This window comes from Acomys russatus, chromosome 3 (assembly GCF_903995435.1).
Source record: "Acomys russatus chromosome 3, mAcoRus1.1, whole genome shotgun sequence".
Lineage (NCBI taxonomy): Eukaryota > Metazoa > Chordata > Mammalia > Rodentia > Muridae > Acomys > Acomys russatus.
This window is the reverse complement of record NC_067139.1, coordinates 24131511-24151096: the sequence shown is the minus strand read 5'-3', so window position 1 is coordinate 24151096 and position 19586 is coordinate 24131511. Positions and strand designations below refer to the sequence as shown.

Below are 19586 nucleotides of genomic sequence, written 5' to 3'. Positions count from 1 at the left end.
GTTCTCAAGCTTGCCTGACTACCAACACTGCACACTGGGATAAATCCTCCCTAGTCACCAACCCTCACAGGACACTTTAGACCTACATTTTAAAATGCTTTAAGATACATGATTGGGGAAAAAAATAAAATTAAATAAATAAAATAAATAAATAAAACACACGAATTGGCTTTTGAATTAAAAATAGCTCCCCACCTGTCTGCCTGTCACCTATTTAAATAGCGAACACATTAAGCAGAATTTTGTTCCTAACAGACAGCATGGGGCCTAAAAGAGGGATTTTTTTTTCCTGGATATATTTGTAGTGAGCTTATAAAACATTTATTTGTAGTGTTTCCTACGAGGTGTTTTGTTTTAGAGATGTTAAGAGAACATAATAAAATACTTGCAGGAGGAAATGCTAGGAAACAGTAAGTGCAGTAGCTGATGAAACACATCTTCACAACTCTAAACCTTTGGATATTTTGTCTTTGTTTTTTCAAATTTATTTATTTTGCCCAGACTTGAACCCAGGCCTCCTGCACGGTGAGCATGTACTCCGGGCCTGAGCTCCGCCACTGGGCCCCTTCTATATTTTAAAGCCAACTCTAAGAATAAAGTTTTAAAGATTTATTTATTTTTACATATATGGAGGTTTCTTCTACACGTGCGCCTATTTTTATACAGGATGAGCTCATCTGATCCTACTAGACTACAGTTATAGATGGTTGTGAGCCGCCATGTGGATGCTGGGAATTCAACTCAGGACTCCTGAAACAGCAGTTGGTGCTTTTTACCGCTGAGCCATCTCTGCAGGCCAATATTTTAAAAATCAAAACAGATATTTAAAGAAAATAACAAGCAAAACCCAAAACAACAAGAAACCCTGAGCCCCACCCCTACCCCACCCCCACAAAAAAACAAAGTAAAGAAATTTGAAGGGTTGAGGTGGAAGAAAATCAGCTCCAAATCCAAACAGCTGGAGAGACTTCATGTGCACCCTTTCAGCTCTGCAAACTAAAGGGCATGGGGGGGGGGGGTCTTCCAGCTGCACTCTCAGCACACAGAAGAGCCCGGTACACTGAAGAACTACAGAAAATGCAGCAATATACTCAGCCAGAGAGATGGCTCAGCAGGTGGAGGCGCTTGCTGCCAAGTCTGACAGCTTATGTTCCATCCCAGCCACACATGACAGAAGAAGAAGAGAACTAACTACCTCCTGTCTTCTGATGTGTGCTGGAGTGATGGTTTTTGTTTGTTTGTTTTTGTTTTTGAGGCAGGGTGTATCTGTAGCCTTGGCTGTCCTGGACTCAGTTTGTAGACCAGACTGGCCGCAAACTCACAGAAATCCTCCTGCCTCTGCCTCCCAAGTGCTAGGATGACAGGCCTGCTCCTAGAGTGATGTTTTTGTGCACTGTGTATTCAAATGCTGATTCTGGTGATGGTACAGATCTAATTATAGTTAGACTTTGTTATTGTCATCTTATGAAGCATCTCCTGTCTTAGGATTTTTTTAAACATTGTTCTCCATCACCTTCTGATTGGTTAACTAAAGAGTTGAATAGCCAATAGTCAGACAGAAGGGGAAAAGGTGGGACGTCTGGGCCTAGAGATAGGATTTCAGGTCCAGATTAGAGAAAGGATTTGCTTGAGAGATGTGTTGAGAAACTGTAAAACTGTAAAATTATAAAATGTAAGACCTGAGGCTTCTCCCAGTTCTTGTTACTGCTAGCCTCAGGAGTTCCACCCTAGTTCCCAGAATAGCTACATGCGAGCTCCCCACTATCAAAGGTCTCATAGGGTTTCTAGTAACCGCCCTAGGGACTCACACCCAAGTCCCCACAAGAGGTCTCCCAACGCCAATGTCCATATGGTCTAACTTGATAAGCAACCCCTCCTGCTTTGTGGTTTTAGCCTTTAAAAACTAGCCTGTAACAGCTACTTGGGGTTCCTTAACCTCCTGAGTGCTGAGGGACCCTGACATATCAACAATTGGGACTTCTGATGTGTCAGTAATAAATTTTACCTATACATCCAGCCTGTGTGACTTGAGTGGTCTCTCGCGGCGACCCCCTTCCTGAATTGGACTCTAGGGTCCAACAGTGTATAAAACTGAGCAGAGGTTAAAAAAAAAACTATATGGGAGAACATAGATTAAACACAGATTAGGTTAAATGGGTTAGCTGGTTGAGAACAACAGCCTAGCTTAAGGCCTAAAGCTAGTATAAACAAACATAAATCCCCGTGTCATTATTTAGAGCAACTGTGGACATAGAAAAAAAAAAAAACATACATTTTATAGACATGCTGTGGCATGCGTGCACCTGCAACACACCACAATGGAAAGATAAGGGAAGCTAGTTCATTACTGGTAGAGGCTTCTTTTCCATCCTGTGTGAGAGTGACGCCCTCAAGACACTTCATTTTCTTTCTTCTTTACAAAGATCTCCTGGGGCTGGGGATGTAGCCCAGTTGGTCAGAGTGCCTGTCTAAGATGCACCAAGTCCTGAGTTTGATCCCCAGAGCCTCACAAAGCAGGCACACTGTCAGAAGCCTGCAATCCCAGCCTCTGGGGTGGAGGCAGGAGAATGAAAAATTCAAGGTCATCCTCAGGCAACCACAAAAACTTAAAGCCAGTTTGCACTATATAAAACTGTCTCTAAATAAATAGAACGAAGGAAGGAAGGAAGGAAGAGAAAGCGGTGTCCCATATTTATTACTAAAGCAACCTACAAACGCAGAGTATAGCAACAAAGGAAAGAAATCCTTCATCCTAAGAACTGTTCACTGTGTGGACAGTGGTGACGCTGCCAGCTTGGTATGCTTACAGTGACCTGCTACAGCTTAAATCTGCCATCTCCTGTGGGATTCCTCAGAGACCCACTTCCTGGCTTCCAGAATCTCCTTTCAGAATCATAACCGGTTTGATTACATTTTCATCAGAGTCCACTGCGGGGGCTGGTGTGGAAATAAGGGGTGGATCACCCGGGAGGGAGGGAAACATAGAATAAGAATCCAGAAAGGAACGGTACAACTTTGTTCTTGCTTCTAGATCCTGAAAGTCTAGTAAGAGGATTCAGTGAAGCATGAGGCAAGCCAGGTGCACACACTACAGTGATGGGGAAAAGTGACAAGATAGGGCAAATGGATAAGCTTCATTTCTCTTATTATTGTCACAGTGATCATATACAGTGTTTTGGCCCAGCTGCTGGGCCCACTCCCCGAGAGAATGTTCATTAATGGACACTCCCGTGCCCACTGGCTGGCTTAGAGACCAAAGGCTGCTTCCGTAGGGATACAAGGAAACTGGCACAGCAGCCTGTAGTGATACTCAGTTCCCCCAAAGAGATTCCTTATCACTCTATGGTTAACTCTGTGAGCCTGACAAGCTTCATGTATTTGCTATCTTCCAACGTGTGCTTCCTCATTTGCTTGCTGCTTTCCAACACACATCCATGTACCCAAGTGTGTATACACACACACACATATACACACACACACCCTTGCTAACCTTATTTCCAGGTCAGACAGTTTACTTCCATAGTCCTTGTTTCCCCTAATCCTTTATCCTTTCTGGTAGGAGATTTCTTTCTGATGTGCAGGAAAGGATTCTTTTTTTTTTTTCTTTTAATAATTTATTTTATGTGCATTGATGTGAGTGTGTCAGATCCATTGGAACTGGAGTTAGACAGTGGTGAGCTGTCATGTGGGTGCTGGGAACTGAACCTGGGTCCTTTGGAAGAGCAGGCAGTGTTCTTAACCACTGAGCCATTTCTCCAGCCTCCAAAGGATTCTTTTCCTACTGCAACTGAAATAGTTGAAAGTTCAGGATACTTGAATCTAGGGCCAGATGTCAGCTTGAACTGGGACCTCGCGTAAGAGCGAGCACTACTTCGAGCTAAGGCTCCCTTCACCTGCACATGGAGAATATGAAGACGAGCCTATCATCTGATGCAAATTGTGGCAACAGAAACAATACCAGATGTTGCACGCACAATATTTACATGTGTGTCAAACAGAAATTGGTGGCACTGGCAAGACAGCTCATCAGATGTAGGTGCCTGCTGCCTGATGACACAAACCTAATGATCCGAGTAGAGTCCCTAGGCAGAACTCCACAAAGCTGTAGTCTGACCTCCACACGTGGGCCCACATGCATACATCATAATCACGTGCACAATAATAACACAATAAAACAACTTTAAAAATTGGTAAAATAGAGTTACTAAGGCTCCATAACGAATGTCGCTCACTCCTCCAGTGAAGATTTGTGAAATGAAAATTTGGTATCTCTGAAATAAACTCTCACGGGACAGCCTGCGTCTTTCCCCGGCCACTAGGTTTGTCCACTTCCTGCCTCTCAGGAGAATTCTGTGATTCCCTTTCTAGTCCACTATTAGGAATGCTGAATTATCAGAGACCTAAATATGTCTAATAACTTTGAGTCCACTTTCAGAGATGAAGGTAGCTTCCAACAGCACTCAGAAGTGTGCGGAAGAGAAGGCTCCCACTCAGAAAGAGCCAGGAACCAGTCCAAGAATGGCAGGCATAGGGCCACCCTTACCTACACCCAACACCCACAAGCCACCTGGTGCAATACTGGAAACCACTATGCTGGGACATTCCCACTGCAGCTCACAGAACTTATGGGAAAAAAGATTTTGAAGAGCAGCCCAGGATTGAATCAAAGGGGGAAGTTGGTTACTGTCATCTGCTTACAGCCGCCTGGCAAACCTTGGTCTCATTCCCAAATCGCCAGAAACCATCAAAGAAATTTGCCCCTAGGTGAAAGCACAAGGTTGTAAACAGAAATTGCTAATAAGAAACACTGTAACCTCCAAGTTGAGGATTCTAGTTGGACCGTCTCCACTACGAGCACTGCTCCCTATGTGTCTGTCTCCACTCCACTACCCACTCCTCTAGGTAACAAAATGTCAGCGTTGGGTTTGTCCCACAGAGATTAATTGAGACCTGAGCACCACAGAGAATCAGAGTGACGTGTTTGTGAACTTTCGATGAGGTTTCCGGGGTGCTAGACACAGGCCCACCCACAGTGCTGCGTGAAGTTGGCTCAGTAACTTCCCTCAGATAGAAACATGGCCTGTTTCACCTCATGTGTTCCAGATGAGGCTTATTTAAAAGTCCATCTTCCGTCCTGAGTTCAATTCCCAGCAACCACATGGTGCCTCATTACCATCTATAATGTGATCTGATGCCCTCTTCTGGTATGAAGGTGTACATGCAGGCAGAGCACTGTATACATAATAATAAATAAATCTTTAAATTAAAAAAAAAAAAAGTCCATCTTCCAGCATGGAAGACTTTAGCCTTTATCAAGGGCTATGACCAGTGTTCATTCCAAAGATGGGGTGCAAACCCAATACGCATCTAATACAATGACAATTTGGCCAGTTCCTGAGTTACCCTTTAGGTCACCTGAGCTAGCACAAAACTGTCAGTAAATGCAATCAAACGCATCATTTTTAAGAACTTTTTTTTCCCCAAGTAATTTAAATGAATCAGTAAGAGGTGGCATGGGGCCACTGAGACAGATGGGCGGGTAAAGGCTCTTGCCATCCGGCCTGAGTGAGGGAGCCTGAGTTCAAGCCCTGGGGTCCGTGGGGCAGAAGAAGAGAATGACTCTCACAAGCTGTCTGAACCTCCATTTACAATCTAAAAATAAAGAGTAAATAGGCAATTGAAAGAAAAATTGTCACTGACCTGGAATCCTATTGAGTGTCACCCAGAAATGTTCGTCAGGGCTATAGGTATCTTTAGACCACTCTAAGAGGTCAATGGCCCTTTTGTCATTCAAGATAAAGTTGACAAAGTCTCTGGTGAGGGCCACATAGGCTGTGCCAAAGTAGATGGTTAGCTGGTGTGGAGGTGGAGATTTCAAAGTATTTGTTTTTTTCATAAAAGATCCAACTCTACCTGTATACTCTTTGTGGACATACTTAGTCCGTACGATTGCATGCCGTGGAGGCAGCACCCCTGGAGTGATGTTTTTCCCCTTAAATTTTTTCAGATGGTTAATTATTTCCTTGTTGGTTTTCAGAGGGAAGTCCTGCCCACAGGTGTTGAGAACATATTTCCAAGGGACCTTGGAGGCCACCAGATCTTTCATGCAGTTCAGGTCAGCCTGGAGCCGGGAGAAGCCACCATAAACCACTTTCTCAGTCTGAGAAGCCAGGAAAGCATTCGGGAAGCACTCGAGTAACTGCCACACTGCCTTTTTAAACTCCTTGGGGGCTTTTTCATCCACGTGCACGCAGTAAACATTCTGTGGCATGTAAATGGCCCTAAAGAGCCTTTCAAAGGTATTGAAGTCTTTGTGAATCACCATGACGTAGGCCAGGCGGAAAGCAGCCTCTTCTTCGGACAGGGAACTGGTGATATAGTGACTCTGAGTCTGGTACAGGTGGCAAGAGGTTCTTTCCAAAGGATGTGGCGATGGGTTCCCCGCAATGAAGAATGTCTGAATTTGCAAGCCGTAATCACAGACGATGACAGGCGTCCTTTCGCTGGAGCTGTTGAACTGCTGGTAGAGGTTGGACGGGGTCAGCTGGCTGTGATAAAACACCACGAAGATCGCCACGCTGAGCGCAGTCAAAGCGAAAACGCAGCTCATCCATAGGTTCATTATTTTCAGTTGCAGGTGACAAGAATTATCTCCGGAGACTGAGAAGAGATCACAGTTCGGAAAGTCTAGGCGCTAGAGGCGGACCTTGCTTTCCCCCGCAGAGATGCGGGCTGGCGCTCCCCAGCTCTCAAGACACGGTTCTCTAGTGTTTCTGAGTCTGGTCCACCCTCCTCTACAGGCTGAAGAAACTCAGCTTTCCCACCTCACGTTAGCATCTGAAACCTGAAGCCCCTAGGAGCCGAATCCCCGCTGTCAGGAGCTCAGCCCCGCCCAGCTGGGGAAATCTCTTCATTTGCACAAGAAGAGCAAGGGGTGCCTTCGAGCCTGCGAGCTGCGTTCTGGAATGGAGCGGCCGGACCTGGAACCGACTTTCTCAAGCATCAACTCCACCCACCTCCCCTCCAGCCATCTAAACTGCTCTCTCGGTAGCCTTCTAGAAGAGGTGGCTCTGTTTTCTCGCCAGCCTTTGGGGAGGTGTGGGGCGACAGCTCCTCGGTGTTTCTCTTCTTCCTAGTGGTTTGGTGTTTTGTTTTTTTTTTTTTTTTTTTTTCCCTCCCATTTCAGTGTTATCTCCGCCCCTGGGCAGAGACAGAGAAAAGGGGGATGGCAACAAGCTAAAATAATCAGCACAAAGAAAAACAAAACTTTGCGGTGAGGTGTGCTGGATTAAATCATTCCGATGTGATGTGTTGTGCTTAGTCTGACTAAGCGAAGAGGGAACTAAGAATCAAACCGTGGGACACCCGGTAAAGGTGACTTCACATGCTAGAGGGTCCAAGCGCGAGTAAACACACCTTTGCTTGCATGCTGTGTCGAAATGTGATAGCCACTGGTTTCTGTTTCACACAGAGCCTCAGATATCTGGAACTGTCAACACAGTATTATTTGCAATATTTGAGCACCTAGCTTCAGAATGCCATCACATCGGTGGTCATTTTACAAAACTCCTGGCATTGTGTAGTCTCTTTTCCACCCACCATAAGTCTCCCACTTCCTGTACTCTGAAGAAAGAACAAATGTTTCTGGGCCGTAGTAAAGTTCCTGGAAGTATCTGTCATTGTGACTCAGGGAAACCAGGAAGAGCAGGTCTGGGTACAAGGCTTGGAATTCTCTCAGCTTACCTGTGCTCCATGTGGCCAGCCAGCTAACAGAGATTGCTGAGTTCTTTGGGGGGGGGGGGGGAGAAACCAAGGCTGGTCCTATGGCTATTTCTAGATGGAACACAGCTGGGACACTGTGGCAGTTGCTAGGTCAAGAAGCAGCAGCCACCCTGCCTCCTCTCTCTCCCTGCCTGACTCTGCCCTCTTTCCACCAGTCACTGTACTGATGGAGTGAGTAGCAGCCACTGGGCAGCCATAGCGACTGATTTGGAATGGTCAGGATACATTTGGAACGCTGACAGGCAGGAACCTCTACAATCACTAAAGACAATTTCTTTGACTTACAGGTGAGGAAACCTAGGGAATAGAGATGGTCTTCCCACATCTGTTCAACAGTCTGGTGTGCTCACCTCCAGAGGTGGAGGGCAATCTCCTCTCTAAACTGCTAAACTAGGGCAGGTCCAGGGATGGGTCCCTTGCCTCTGTAATCACCAGACCCTCCCTCTATGAAATAGGAAATAAAAAATGCCCAGCTGCAGCTCTTGTTTCTCAGGGTTGTCTGTAAAGCTAAATGAGATTCCTCCTGCTCACACTTTTGAAGGAAGCTGCCCACGGGCTGAGTGTGAATTCAGTGTTGCCTTTTTCGTCTTTTGAAAAATAGCCCATATTTCTGATCCTGCTAATGAACTGATATTTTGATTTCTGTTTTGTTTGTTTGGTTTTTTGTTTTCATTTTATTTGTTTTTGTTTTGGAGATAGGATTTCTCTTTGTAGCCTTTGCTCTCCTGGAACTTACTCTATAGACTAGGCTGGCCTTGAACTCAGAGATCTGCCTGCCTCTGCCTCCCAAGTGCTAGAACTAAAGTTGTGCACCGCCACCACCACCATCATCTGGCTTGACTTGTTCTTTTTTTTTTTTTTTTCCAAGACAGGGTTTTTCTGTTTAACAGCCCTGGATGTCCTGGAACTCTCTTTGTAGACCAGGCTGGCCGTGAACTCACAGAGATCCACTTGCCTCTGCCTCCCAAGTGCTGGGATTTGATTATTGTTCTTAATAATGTAAAAGAAAAACATACACCTTAAGGCTTTTAAGTAGGCTAATTAATCCCCCAAACTCACACCTTCCTCTTACCAAGAGGCAGCAGTGCAAGCCCTTGGGAGCCTGAGATGGGGGAAATTGCAAAATCTAAACTCTGATAGCCCAGCTACAAATGAGACCCTGTCTTAGAAAAGCCAATCAAGCTTGGCACAGTGCCGAATACCTTTAATCCCAGCACTCCAGGGTCAGAGGCAGGCAGATTCCCTGTGAGTTTGAGGCCGACCTAGTTTACACAGAAAGTTCCAGGATAGTTGGGGCCACATAGAGATAGCCTGTCTCAAGCAAGCAAATGGGAGTGGGGTTGGGGGATGGGAGGGGCTATATAAAGGGAATAGTTGAATAGACCATTCTGATGGCTTCATTCCTTTATGCAAAATATACCCTCGGTTAGGCTGTGGCTACTGACAGAGAGGGAGTCAGAGGTGCCAAATTTGCCCCTTTCCTTTGCCTCAACCTGATCTTACAGAGGGCAATGCTGGTGGATGCCAAAGTAAAGTGAACTCAAGAATTCACATCACGCAGATTGAACAGGAGGGGCGGTGTGGGAGGCTGGGGTGTTGCCACATGATTTATGGTTTAAAGCCACAGTACAGAGGCCCGCCACCCCCCCCAAACCAAAACCATGCCTCAGCAACCATTTCTGCAGTTTGCCCTGGCATGTCTGCCCTAGCTCTGATGAATGGACTAAGAGGAATCTGTGATGACTTTTTATTTGCTAGCCTAGGCGGAAGGTTTGTTTTGCCCGGTCTCTGTGGTAACAGAACAGGCATTTTTCTTCTAGCCAACTACTGGGACAGCTGAGCTGTTAACTTCCAACAAGGACATTATCTGTGCTCTGTTCGCTCTAGACATCACTACTGACAAGTGTCCTCAAGTGAACACTTCGGATGCTGCCTTCCCCTGGCTCAGGGTAACCTTTGCAGTCAGAAAGAAACAAAAGAGGGTGAACAGCGCACATAGTTGGGCCCACACACCAACAAAGAACTGAGCAATCAGAGGAGGCTTGGGTAGGACCGGAGGGATTCCACATTAACCTGGTATGGATTTGACTTCTAGCTAACGAAGGCAGAACAGGATTTGGACTCTCGGTGTGATTTTGGCTATAGAACCAAGGTAATGATTATGTGTTAGCTGACATAATATTTGCATATGCGTGGCACTGTGTTGTCACTCGGAACATGCCCAAATCACAACATCGTATTTCACATTTTATTGCTCAGTTACCACCACTTCTCTGTTAGGAGCCCTCTCTTCTCGTGTTGAGTACTTTGAAAGGTAGATTTAATTGTTTTTGATCATGGCTTCCCTACTGTGCCATACAACACAGGCACGTTTCCCAGGCAGCCTCTACCCAGGCACGGGCTGAATCCTGCATGCCCTTGTTCAAGATCACTCCATCCTGTTCTTTATGGAAGGCAACTTCTAACTCTTCAGTCAAAAGGAGGTCAGAAAGTAAGCAGAAAATCCGCCAGCAACCAAAACAATAATCACAATGGTGGGTAGGCCTTGTGTTCTCCCATGCACGGGGAAGCGGGAAGTGAGGGAGCACAGCGCTGGTGGAGGCAGGAAGACAAGGCACATGCAGCTTCCATCTGGCCAAGGTATGTGGATGTTGGAAGAGGGAGGGGATGATGGGATGGAGTAAGACCTGTACCACCACCACTACCACCACCACCACTGCGCCCCTCCCAAAGCAAGCAGCTTACTAACAGTGAACCAGGGACCCAGTGCTGCCCAGCTTTTCCAATGTCCCAAAACAGAGAAAAATCTTTTCTTCAAACAGCTCACAAGCTTTTAAAATGTTATCAGATAATTAACAGATTTTATTTTATTTTATTTTTGTTTTGTTTTTTTGTTTTTTGAGACAGGGTTTCTCTGTGTAGCCTTGCCTATCCTGGACTCACTCGGTAGACCAGGCTGGCCTCGAACTCACAGTGATCCACCTGCCTCTGCCTCCCGAGTGCTGGGATTAAAGGCGTGCGCCACCACGCCCGGCCAATTAACAGATTTTAAAACCGGAAGTACATATACACACACACTGACACACACACATACATATACACTCACACCTGTACTTGGTCCTTGGTTTGACGATTTTGCTACTTTTGTTGTTGTTGTTGTTATTATTTGTTTATTTATCTAATGTATATGAGTGCTCTACTTGCATGTACCCCTGCATGCTAGAAGAGGGCATCACACCCTAGTAGAGATGGTTGTGAGCCACCATGTGGTTGCTGGGAACTGAACTCAAGACGTCTGGAAGAGCAGACAGTGCTCCTAACCACTGGACCATATCTCCATCCCACCACTTTCTATTTAAGCATCAAAACTCAGGCAGTATTAGTCTCTTTGGAAGCTGGCCTTCATAACTCTAGCATATCATCGTAACAAAGTTTCTCAAAGCCAAGCAGGGACATGAGACTGGGAGACAGAGGAATTCTATTGTGAGCAACAGGCCAGGTTGCTTGAAACAGGTTCAAGTTCAAAATAACTTGAGATCATTTGGATTCCGAGTAGCCATCACAGTACTGCTCAGAACCCATCGTTTTATTTAAGCTCTGTTTATGTAAAGCCAACGATGGTTTTGAATTCACTTATGAAACTCTCAGCAATCATCCTGTCTCAGCTTCCTGGGGTCTGAGGTTACAATTGTGGGTCACTTCCGTATCTCCTTTCAACGCCCATCTTGTTACTTTGTAAGACCAACATATCAAGTCTTCACAAAGTCAGGTAAAGTACTAGCTGTGAAAGAACTAGAGAACCATGAAGCTCAAAGCCAGCAAGTCTATATAATTAATGCCAGATGTTCCTCTGAAAACAATCACAGGACAAGAACTAAAACAGAAATGCAAACTAACAGACATATTCTGCACATCCTGCTTCAAAAGTGGATCTCTCTTCTTTCCTGAGAAAACAACAAATGGCAGATGTGCCTCGGAGCTACTCTTGAAAAGTCACAGAGGCTTCAGCAGTGGCCTCAGGGAACAGTGGTGGCTTCCCTGGACTGTGGTGGCAGCCTGGCGCCAGGCCACAGAGACCATGACGGCAAGGAAGAAGACAAGGAATGGAGTCCCGTCATCCAGGATATAAAAAAGGAGTCCCTGGAAAAGATCAGTCCTTTCCGGCTGCCCGTCAGGGATCGCCCCCCCCCCTGCCCCTGCCCCCCCCCCCCGGGCATCCCTCAGGGGTGAGGCTTTGAAGATGAGGCTGCTGACAAAGCAAACTCATATTGGCCATTAGACTAGGTTCAAGGCTTGATAGCCGAGCGTGGTGGGGCACGCCTTTAATCCCAGTACTCAGGGAGGCAGAGGCAGGAGGATCCATGAGAGTTTGAAGCCAGCCTAGTCTACAAAGCAAGTCCAGGACAGCTGGGGATACACAGAGAAACCCTGTCTCGGGGGAAAAAAAAAAGTTTGTCACCATTAGAACATAAAATGCTCAGGATGGCCTGGGTGTTAAATACTCTTCCGCATCCTGTGTAGACAGGCTGCTAAGACGACAAAGTTATTAAGTCCCATACCATTCTGTGACAGGTGACAGAACTCTGGGCTACTTCCTTGCTCCCCTTCTGTGTCCAAAAGCCCAGTGCTGGTGGCTGGTTTTAATGACTGCTACACTTCCTCAGAGGTTGACTGACATCTAGATGACTTCGACAAGGCCACTTCTGATGCTGTCTCTAAGACATGTAGCTCCCTGACCCCTGACGTCTGGAAAGACCATGCTGTGTTCATCAAATCGCTCTGTCAGGTATTCATCTTCTGAAAACCATACCAGAGTCTCCATGCACAGGTCCTAGAATCCACATACATTTTTATTGCTGCTGCGTATTTTTGTTTGTTTGTTTGTTTGTCTGTTTTCAAGACAGAGTCTCTTGTGTCCCAGGTTAGCCTTGAACTTATGATGCAGCTATGGATGAGTTTCTATTTCTAGTTCTTGTCTCTGTCTTCTAAGGGCTGGGATTACAGGCATGATCCAACCTTGACTAGGCAAGCACTCTACTGAGTGAGTTACATCTCCAGCACCACTATAGAGTTTTTATACAAGAAAAATCAAGTGAGGTAAGCCTGTTTTTCAAAACAACAACAAAACCCCCACAGTTCTGAAATATGTCGCGCGCGCGCGCGCGCGCGCGCGCGTGTGTGTGTGTGTGTGTGTGTGTGTGTGTGTGTGTGTGTGTGTGTAGGGCTGAGCATTGAACCCCAGGATACTAGGGAAACATTCCACCACTGAGCACTAAGCTACTCATCAATCCAGCTGTGCTTTTTAACTAACCGTTTTTGGGCTTGAGAGAGTAGGCCTGCATTATCCAGAAAACTCACAATTGTGATCGGGCATTTTCTTTAAAAACTCCAGGCAAATAGCTTACCGTACCATATCAGTCGGCAATATCTTTTCTCCAAGAGCCACGTAATAAACGTTTTAAGCTTGTGGATGGCTTGTTCACTCCTTCTCTTGCTGTCATGGCACGAATGTGACTAAATCACACTGTGACTGTTTGGCAGCAAACAAAGATTGAGCGTGTGGACAATGAAATCCAACAGTAACGTAACCCTTCATTTTGTGAGGCAGTCTGTTCTTTTGATGTTGTTCTCAGCTGGTTGAAAATCAAACCAAGCTGGAGAGATGGCTCGGCAGTTAGGGGCGTGGCTATTCTTGCAGAAGATCTGGGCTTTATTCCCAACACCCACATGGCAGCTCACGACCATCTATAACCCCAGTCCTAGGAAATCTCATTCCCTCTTCAAACCTCTACAAGCATCAGGCACACATGTGGTGCATAGACATACAAGCAAGCAAAACACTCAGACACATACATTTTTAAAAATAATTTCTTAAAGAAAAAAACAAAAGCCAGGCATGGTGGTGCACTGGGAGGCAAAGACGGGCAGTTCCCTATGAGTTTGAGGCCAGCCTCATCTACATATGAGTTTCAGAACAGCCAGGACTACACAGAGAAACCTTGTCTTGAAAACACAAATAAATAATAATGATAATAATAAAATAATTTTCAAAGCAAATAAATAAATTTAAAAAGCACAAATAAACAACAACAAAGAAAGAAAGAAAAGAAACAACAACAAAAAACAGTGGACAATACCAGCACAGGCCAGAGTATGGCCACAGGCTATCTAGGGCTGATCTCTGCCCTAGATTTCTTATTTTACCCCCACCCTACCCCCAAGGTTGCATCTTGCCACTTGTGTTGTGAAATGCATTGTAATATCTGCATCTTTCCCCGGCCTGACGAAATACAGGTTTTGGAAACCTTGATGTTCATGTATGCCTCAGCTTCCTCTTTTTTTCTTCTATAAAATGGAGATATTAAAAATACGGTTCGATGGGGAAGAGCTGCTTGCTCTTCCAGAGGTCCCAGGTTCTATTTCAAGAGCCTACATGGCAACCCACGACTACTTGTAATTCCAGAACCAAGGTATCCAATACCCTCTTCTGGCCTCTGCAGGTACCAGACATGCATATGGTACATAGGCACATATGCAAGCAAAACACACATATACATAAGCATTTTAAAAAGATCACAATTAACCTTACAGTCCTACTACAAGACTGGAATAGGCAAATGCAGCACAATGTGGTAGTGCAATTGTGCACCCTAAGACCATTTGCTGCCCTCAATGTGCCTCAATTTCTCTATTATTAAATTTATTTGGGGAGGGTGTTATTTTCTTGAGATTGGATCTCGTGTAGCTAGGCGGGACTTGGACTTACTATGTTGTTGAGGCTGGCCTTGAACTCCTGGTCTTCTTGACTGACCCCCTCCTTCTACCAAGTACGGGGATTACAAGTGGTGGGTGCCTCTGTGCTCAGCTAAGTCTTCCAATTAAAAACAGGAAAGCTCTAGAACAGTGATGACACAGGTCTGAAAACCCACCAGTGTCTTCTCCCTATGTAATCCCGCCTGCCTAGCTCGCGTTCTTTCAGACGCACCTTTCTGCTTCCTTAGCCAGCCCCACTGGGTAGCAGGGTTTGCTCCCTTTGCCAGCTGTAACTCTACCTAAGCAAAAAGCAAACCCAGAAGACAAGGGGAAACCTCAACCTTACATTTTATATGTGGCTATTTGGCTCCATTTCAAAGAACAGCTTAAGTAACTATTTGTCTTTTGAAACAACCTTTATCTGGCTCCTTTGGGAGAAAAAAGAAAGTTGCAAATTCATGAGACAAGCTCCCCCCCACCCCCCACTGCACGCCACCCCCATCCCTACAGACACGCTCCACATCTAAATCTGCAAGTTCTTAACATCTTGTCTCTCTCCATCTATTACCAACTGGCTCCGAGACCCACCTGGGGTTTAGTTAATTGGGTTGGTTGGTTGGTTGGTTGGTTGGTTGGTTGGTTTTATAGTATCTCCGCAGCACTGGGAGGCAAAGGCAGCCAGCTCTCTATGAGTTTGAGACCAGCCTCATCTACATATGAGTATTTATAGAATCTCCACCTCCCACAAGCTAAGCATGAAGTCTCTTCCAAGCTCAACCAGCCTAGGAGACCAGACATTTTACAACACAGCTGCCGCCAGAAGCCAGGATCTTCAAGATCCCATTGTCTGGACATTTTCAAATAAATTTCAAACAAAACGAGGCAGCTGTTTGCTCCAACTTCTAATTTCCATAATCCTATAATATTTTTGACCCGTTTTTAGTTTACCCTATCCACTTTTTCTCAATGGAGCCTGCCATTTGCTTGAATTTAGACAGTTTTGGTTGTTTTTTTGTTGTTTTGTTTTTTTTTCAAAGGACAGAGCTCTTGGGCAAATCACCAAATTCAGGTATTTCTTTTGCTCCCTTGGAAATTACAGCTGACACAAACCTGCCTGCAAGACGTGTCCTACACTAGTGCCAGAGTTCTGTATCTGGTTCTCCCCTGGTTGAACTGTCTTTAGTTTCAAGGTGCTGGTATGGGAAACAGAGATATTTATTTATTTATTATTGAGCAAAAAACTGAGCACTTCCTCCAGTTTCAAAGTTGATATACTCGAAGTCACTAATGTTTAAAATGAACTTAACTGGCCAGTAATCATGTTCTGCCTAAGACAGTGAAACTGTGTGTTCAGCACCGTTCGCTCATTCCATCAGAATTTGTTCTGCAAGCGTCTGGAAGCTCACCTACCTATCTGTAGGGACCGGAGCTGCTGAGCTGAAGGAGAAGGCTTTTCTAAGGCCTTTCTAAACAGCCAGTGGAACGCTGAGCTGTTACCTCAACAGGCATCACCGAAGAGAACAGGACTCTCTCAGGTAAGGATTCTGGCCTGAAACTGTGTAGCTGAGGGGGAGCTTGAGCTACTGACCCTGCAGGCTCTCCCTGCTGAGAGCTGGGATGACAGGTGTCTGCCACTGTACCCGTTTATACAGCACTGCAGATCAAACCCAGGGTGACCTGCATGCTAGCAACTGGGCACCATCTTCAGTCTCAGTCTTGACTCTGATATGTCTTGGGAAGAGACGGGTGAGTGGGAATGGGGCCTGGGAATCTCGGGGTAGCCCAGGTGTCCTTGTTTGTCCTAGACTGAGGAACTTCCCAGAACCTGTGGTGCTCAGTGCCAAAACCCAGTAAGTCCTAGGCAAACAGGAAAGAACTGGTCACCCTGGGTACCATCGGCCCCATCCACTTCCAGATGGAGAGCCATTATTGAAAGCTGTTGCTGATGACTGAATAGTCACTAATTGATCAGCATGAAAGGGAAAGAAAATCTCAAACTGTTGGCAAAAGAACCAATCCGGCACCAAGTCTACAGCACACAGAAAGTCTATGTGACCCTTTACATTTCTCCAAACCAGTGAGGTCTGGGGGCAGAGTGATTAATATTCACCGGTTGGGTCCTCAGTGAACTTAGAAGACGTACCTACACCAAGCTAACTATATATTCCTCCCTTGTGGACATGAGGTTTTAGTCACAAATGATGGGGAAACCTAGAAAGATTGAAAATTATTACAAATGAAAGCATATCTACCCCCCATTTGTCCCAATAAAAGTGAATTGGAGGTCTTGCTATGTTGTATGGCATGAATTTTTAAAAGGGGGGGCACAATAATTTTATGAATGGGAGTGTTTATTCTAAGATGGCCAGGAAGTGGTAAGAGTCTGGAAAATAATTATAAAGGGCAGGTCAACCAACCAGTCATTTGGTCTCTCTGGCTCATAATTTGCAAATTTGTGCATTAGGTTTCAAAGGGAATACTCCCGTTGGCTTGAAATGCCTTCATTAGTTCTGTTTCCAGCACAAAGAGGAGCCTGTTCATACAGGGAGATTGTAATGGAAGCTTAGACTGGGGGATTGCCAGGGGAAGTCCAAAAAGTTGTAAAATAATAGAATAGAGAAAAACCAAAAAGACTGTGAAGTGGAGTCTAGGGCAGCCAGCTCAGGCACCAACTCTTTGGGAGAAGAAAAGCCAAAGAGTGAGTGGGTGGAAAGGTTAGCCCCTTCCTGGCACTGCAGGTTCTGGGGGGGGGGGGGGCAGGTTCTTGGTGGGAAACCCGGAGAAGAGCTGGAGTTCCAAGCAGGGGTCTTCCTTCTACAGAACCCCGAGATCAAGGTGGAACTCGGACTTGGATGGAGTACAGCTCAATGAGGGAAGAGTTAAGCAAATATTGGGGTGCAGAAAGGAGATGGCTACAGAGGTCAAACACGAAGTGTCCAGAGAGGAGACGGGTGACCTTCGCACAAAGCTAAAACCATTAAGTTGGCCCAAGCCTCCAGCTCCCTTGGAAAAGTACCATGTTGTTTCCTGCTGTATCTTCCCAATTAAACTTTGATCTTTCCAGTCTGACTGAAGAGAAAGACCACGCAGAACGGAGAGTGTGGAAGTGCAAAGTTCAGGGGCGCAGGCTTTGATCTTGCAAATGCCACCCTACGCTTTGCTAGAGTCAAGACACTGAAGGGACACACAAGGTAAACATGTTTGAAAACAACTTTCTGCCACTCATGGCTTTGTCCAGAAACAACTTGAGAAAGAACATGCTGTGCAGGTTGGAAGGCATGAGAAGTTTCTGAATAGTTCTGTCACGGAGAATCACATAGCTTGTATGGCTAGGGAGATGGCTCAAGAGGTAAAAATTTGACTTCAGCTCTGTCCTGGAACCCATGTGGAACGCAGATACAGCTGTGAGCTGCTATAATCCCAGTGCTGCTTAGGTGGAGAAGGGAGGCAGGCAAGAGAGCAGTGTAGGAGGCAGAGGAAGTCCTGAGTAAGTGAAGTAGGGAGTGAGCATGTATTTTGACACCCGAGCATGGCCTGTGGAGGACTCCGAGACCAACTGGCCTACAGTAAATTGACAAAGCTATGTGGGCCAGGCTTAAGGAGAATGGCAAAGCTTTCCTTGGGAGTCTGGGCAACCACAGACTAGCTAGTGTGCAAGCAACCACAGATGAGCTAGTGTGCAAAAAGTAACAACTGCAGCTTCTTCCTCTAGAATGTTTACAGCTTGAGACTGGGCCCCTACAGAGACCTCCTGTGGAGACTTAACCAAGCCCCAAGCCCCAGCCCCCTGCCCCACTTTACTTTATGACTATGCTGGAGGGTCCACATGGCAGAGGTTAGAGAGCCACACTTGATCCCACCCTTTATGCACAGGTCCTTTCTTCACTGCCTCATCTGCCCCAGCCAGGGTTCCAGAGCCGTAACACCATGGTGAACACCCGGCCAGCCAGCCTCAAGGATGGAGCACAGGAGAGGAATTAAGAGACCCAGCCTCCCAGAAGTTGTTCTCTGACCTCCATACACGAGCCTTAGCACAAACTCACCTGCACACCACACCACCCCCCGCCCCCACACACACACACGATCAATTTCCATTCTTGTTCAAGGGAGGCAGAACTGTAAGTAATGCAACACAGTGCCCACCTTGAACCCTCTCACACAAACTCTCAGAATTCCACAGGCTGAGGCAGGTGAATTTGTCACCATAGGCTCAGTCTGGCCTATGGTGTGGGGGAAAAAAAGAAAAGAAGAAGCAATAAACGCACATTTGCTTCAGTTGCATAGAGCTTTTGAAGGTTAAAATATTGTCTGCTTGCCGGGCGTGGTGGCGCACGCCTTTAATCCCAGCACTCGGGAGGCAGAGGCAGGTGGATCGCTGTGAGTTCGAGGCCAGCCTGGTCTACAAAAAAGTGAGTCCAGGACGGCCAAGGCTACACAGAGAAACTCTGTCTCAAAAAACCAAAAAAAAAAAAAAAAAAAAAAAAAAAAAAAATTGTCTGCTTGCAAGACTTGGGGTTAAGGACAGGGGTGTACCAAAATGATAGCAGTGCTGGGCAGTCTAAGAACCACCAAAAGCCCTTCTCTGGGATTCGAGAGCCAGGTACCTTGGAGTTCCCCACCCCCACCCAATCCCTGGCAATTTGTAAATGATCCCTTTCAGACAGTATAAACACAGCCCTAAGTCCAAGGAAGTGACTGAGCATCTGGCACACCTCTGGTACTCTTGGAGACGGAGGTACCCCCAGACAGTCTTGACAACCACAGTTGGCTCTCTTCACCAACCTAACTCCTTGACCCTTTGCCTTGGGTGAGACTTAATTCCTGAGCTTGGTTTTTCACCTTTTGGCTTCACTTGAAAGTCCTGGTACCAGGCATCAAGTCTCCCCAGACTATTTGCCCTGAGCCCTGCTGAGTTTGGTGATGACTCACTGATGGCTTGTGTCTTCCTCCAGTCCTTACGGAGTTTTGGGGACACCTTTGACTACAATGATCTTTTTCCTCCCTACTTCCTCTCTCCTCCATGGCAACAGTGTCTGCCACACCCTCTCTGC

The 19586-nt window shown here is 46.0% G+C and overlaps 1 protein-coding gene across 3 annotated transcripts in view; it reads right to left on the bottom strand.

The window, feature by feature from the left end:
- The window catches only part of Gcnt2 (glucosaminyl (N-acetyl) transferase 2 (I blood group)), an 85512-nt gene that overhangs the window by 24631 nt on the left and 41295 nt on the right, over positions 1-19586 (bottom strand). Inside the window, exon 1 of one of the 3 annotated variants that reach the window (XM_051170315.1) lies at positions 5701-6948. The exons of the other annotated variants lie outside the window; for them this stretch is intronic. Coding sequence (XP_051026272.1) covers positions 5701-6622 — 922 coding nt within the window. The 5' untranslated portion in view covers positions 6623-6948. Of the gene's footprint in view, positions 1-5700; positions 6949-19586 lie in introns of those variants that run through there. 3 annotated transcript variants of the gene reach the window in all.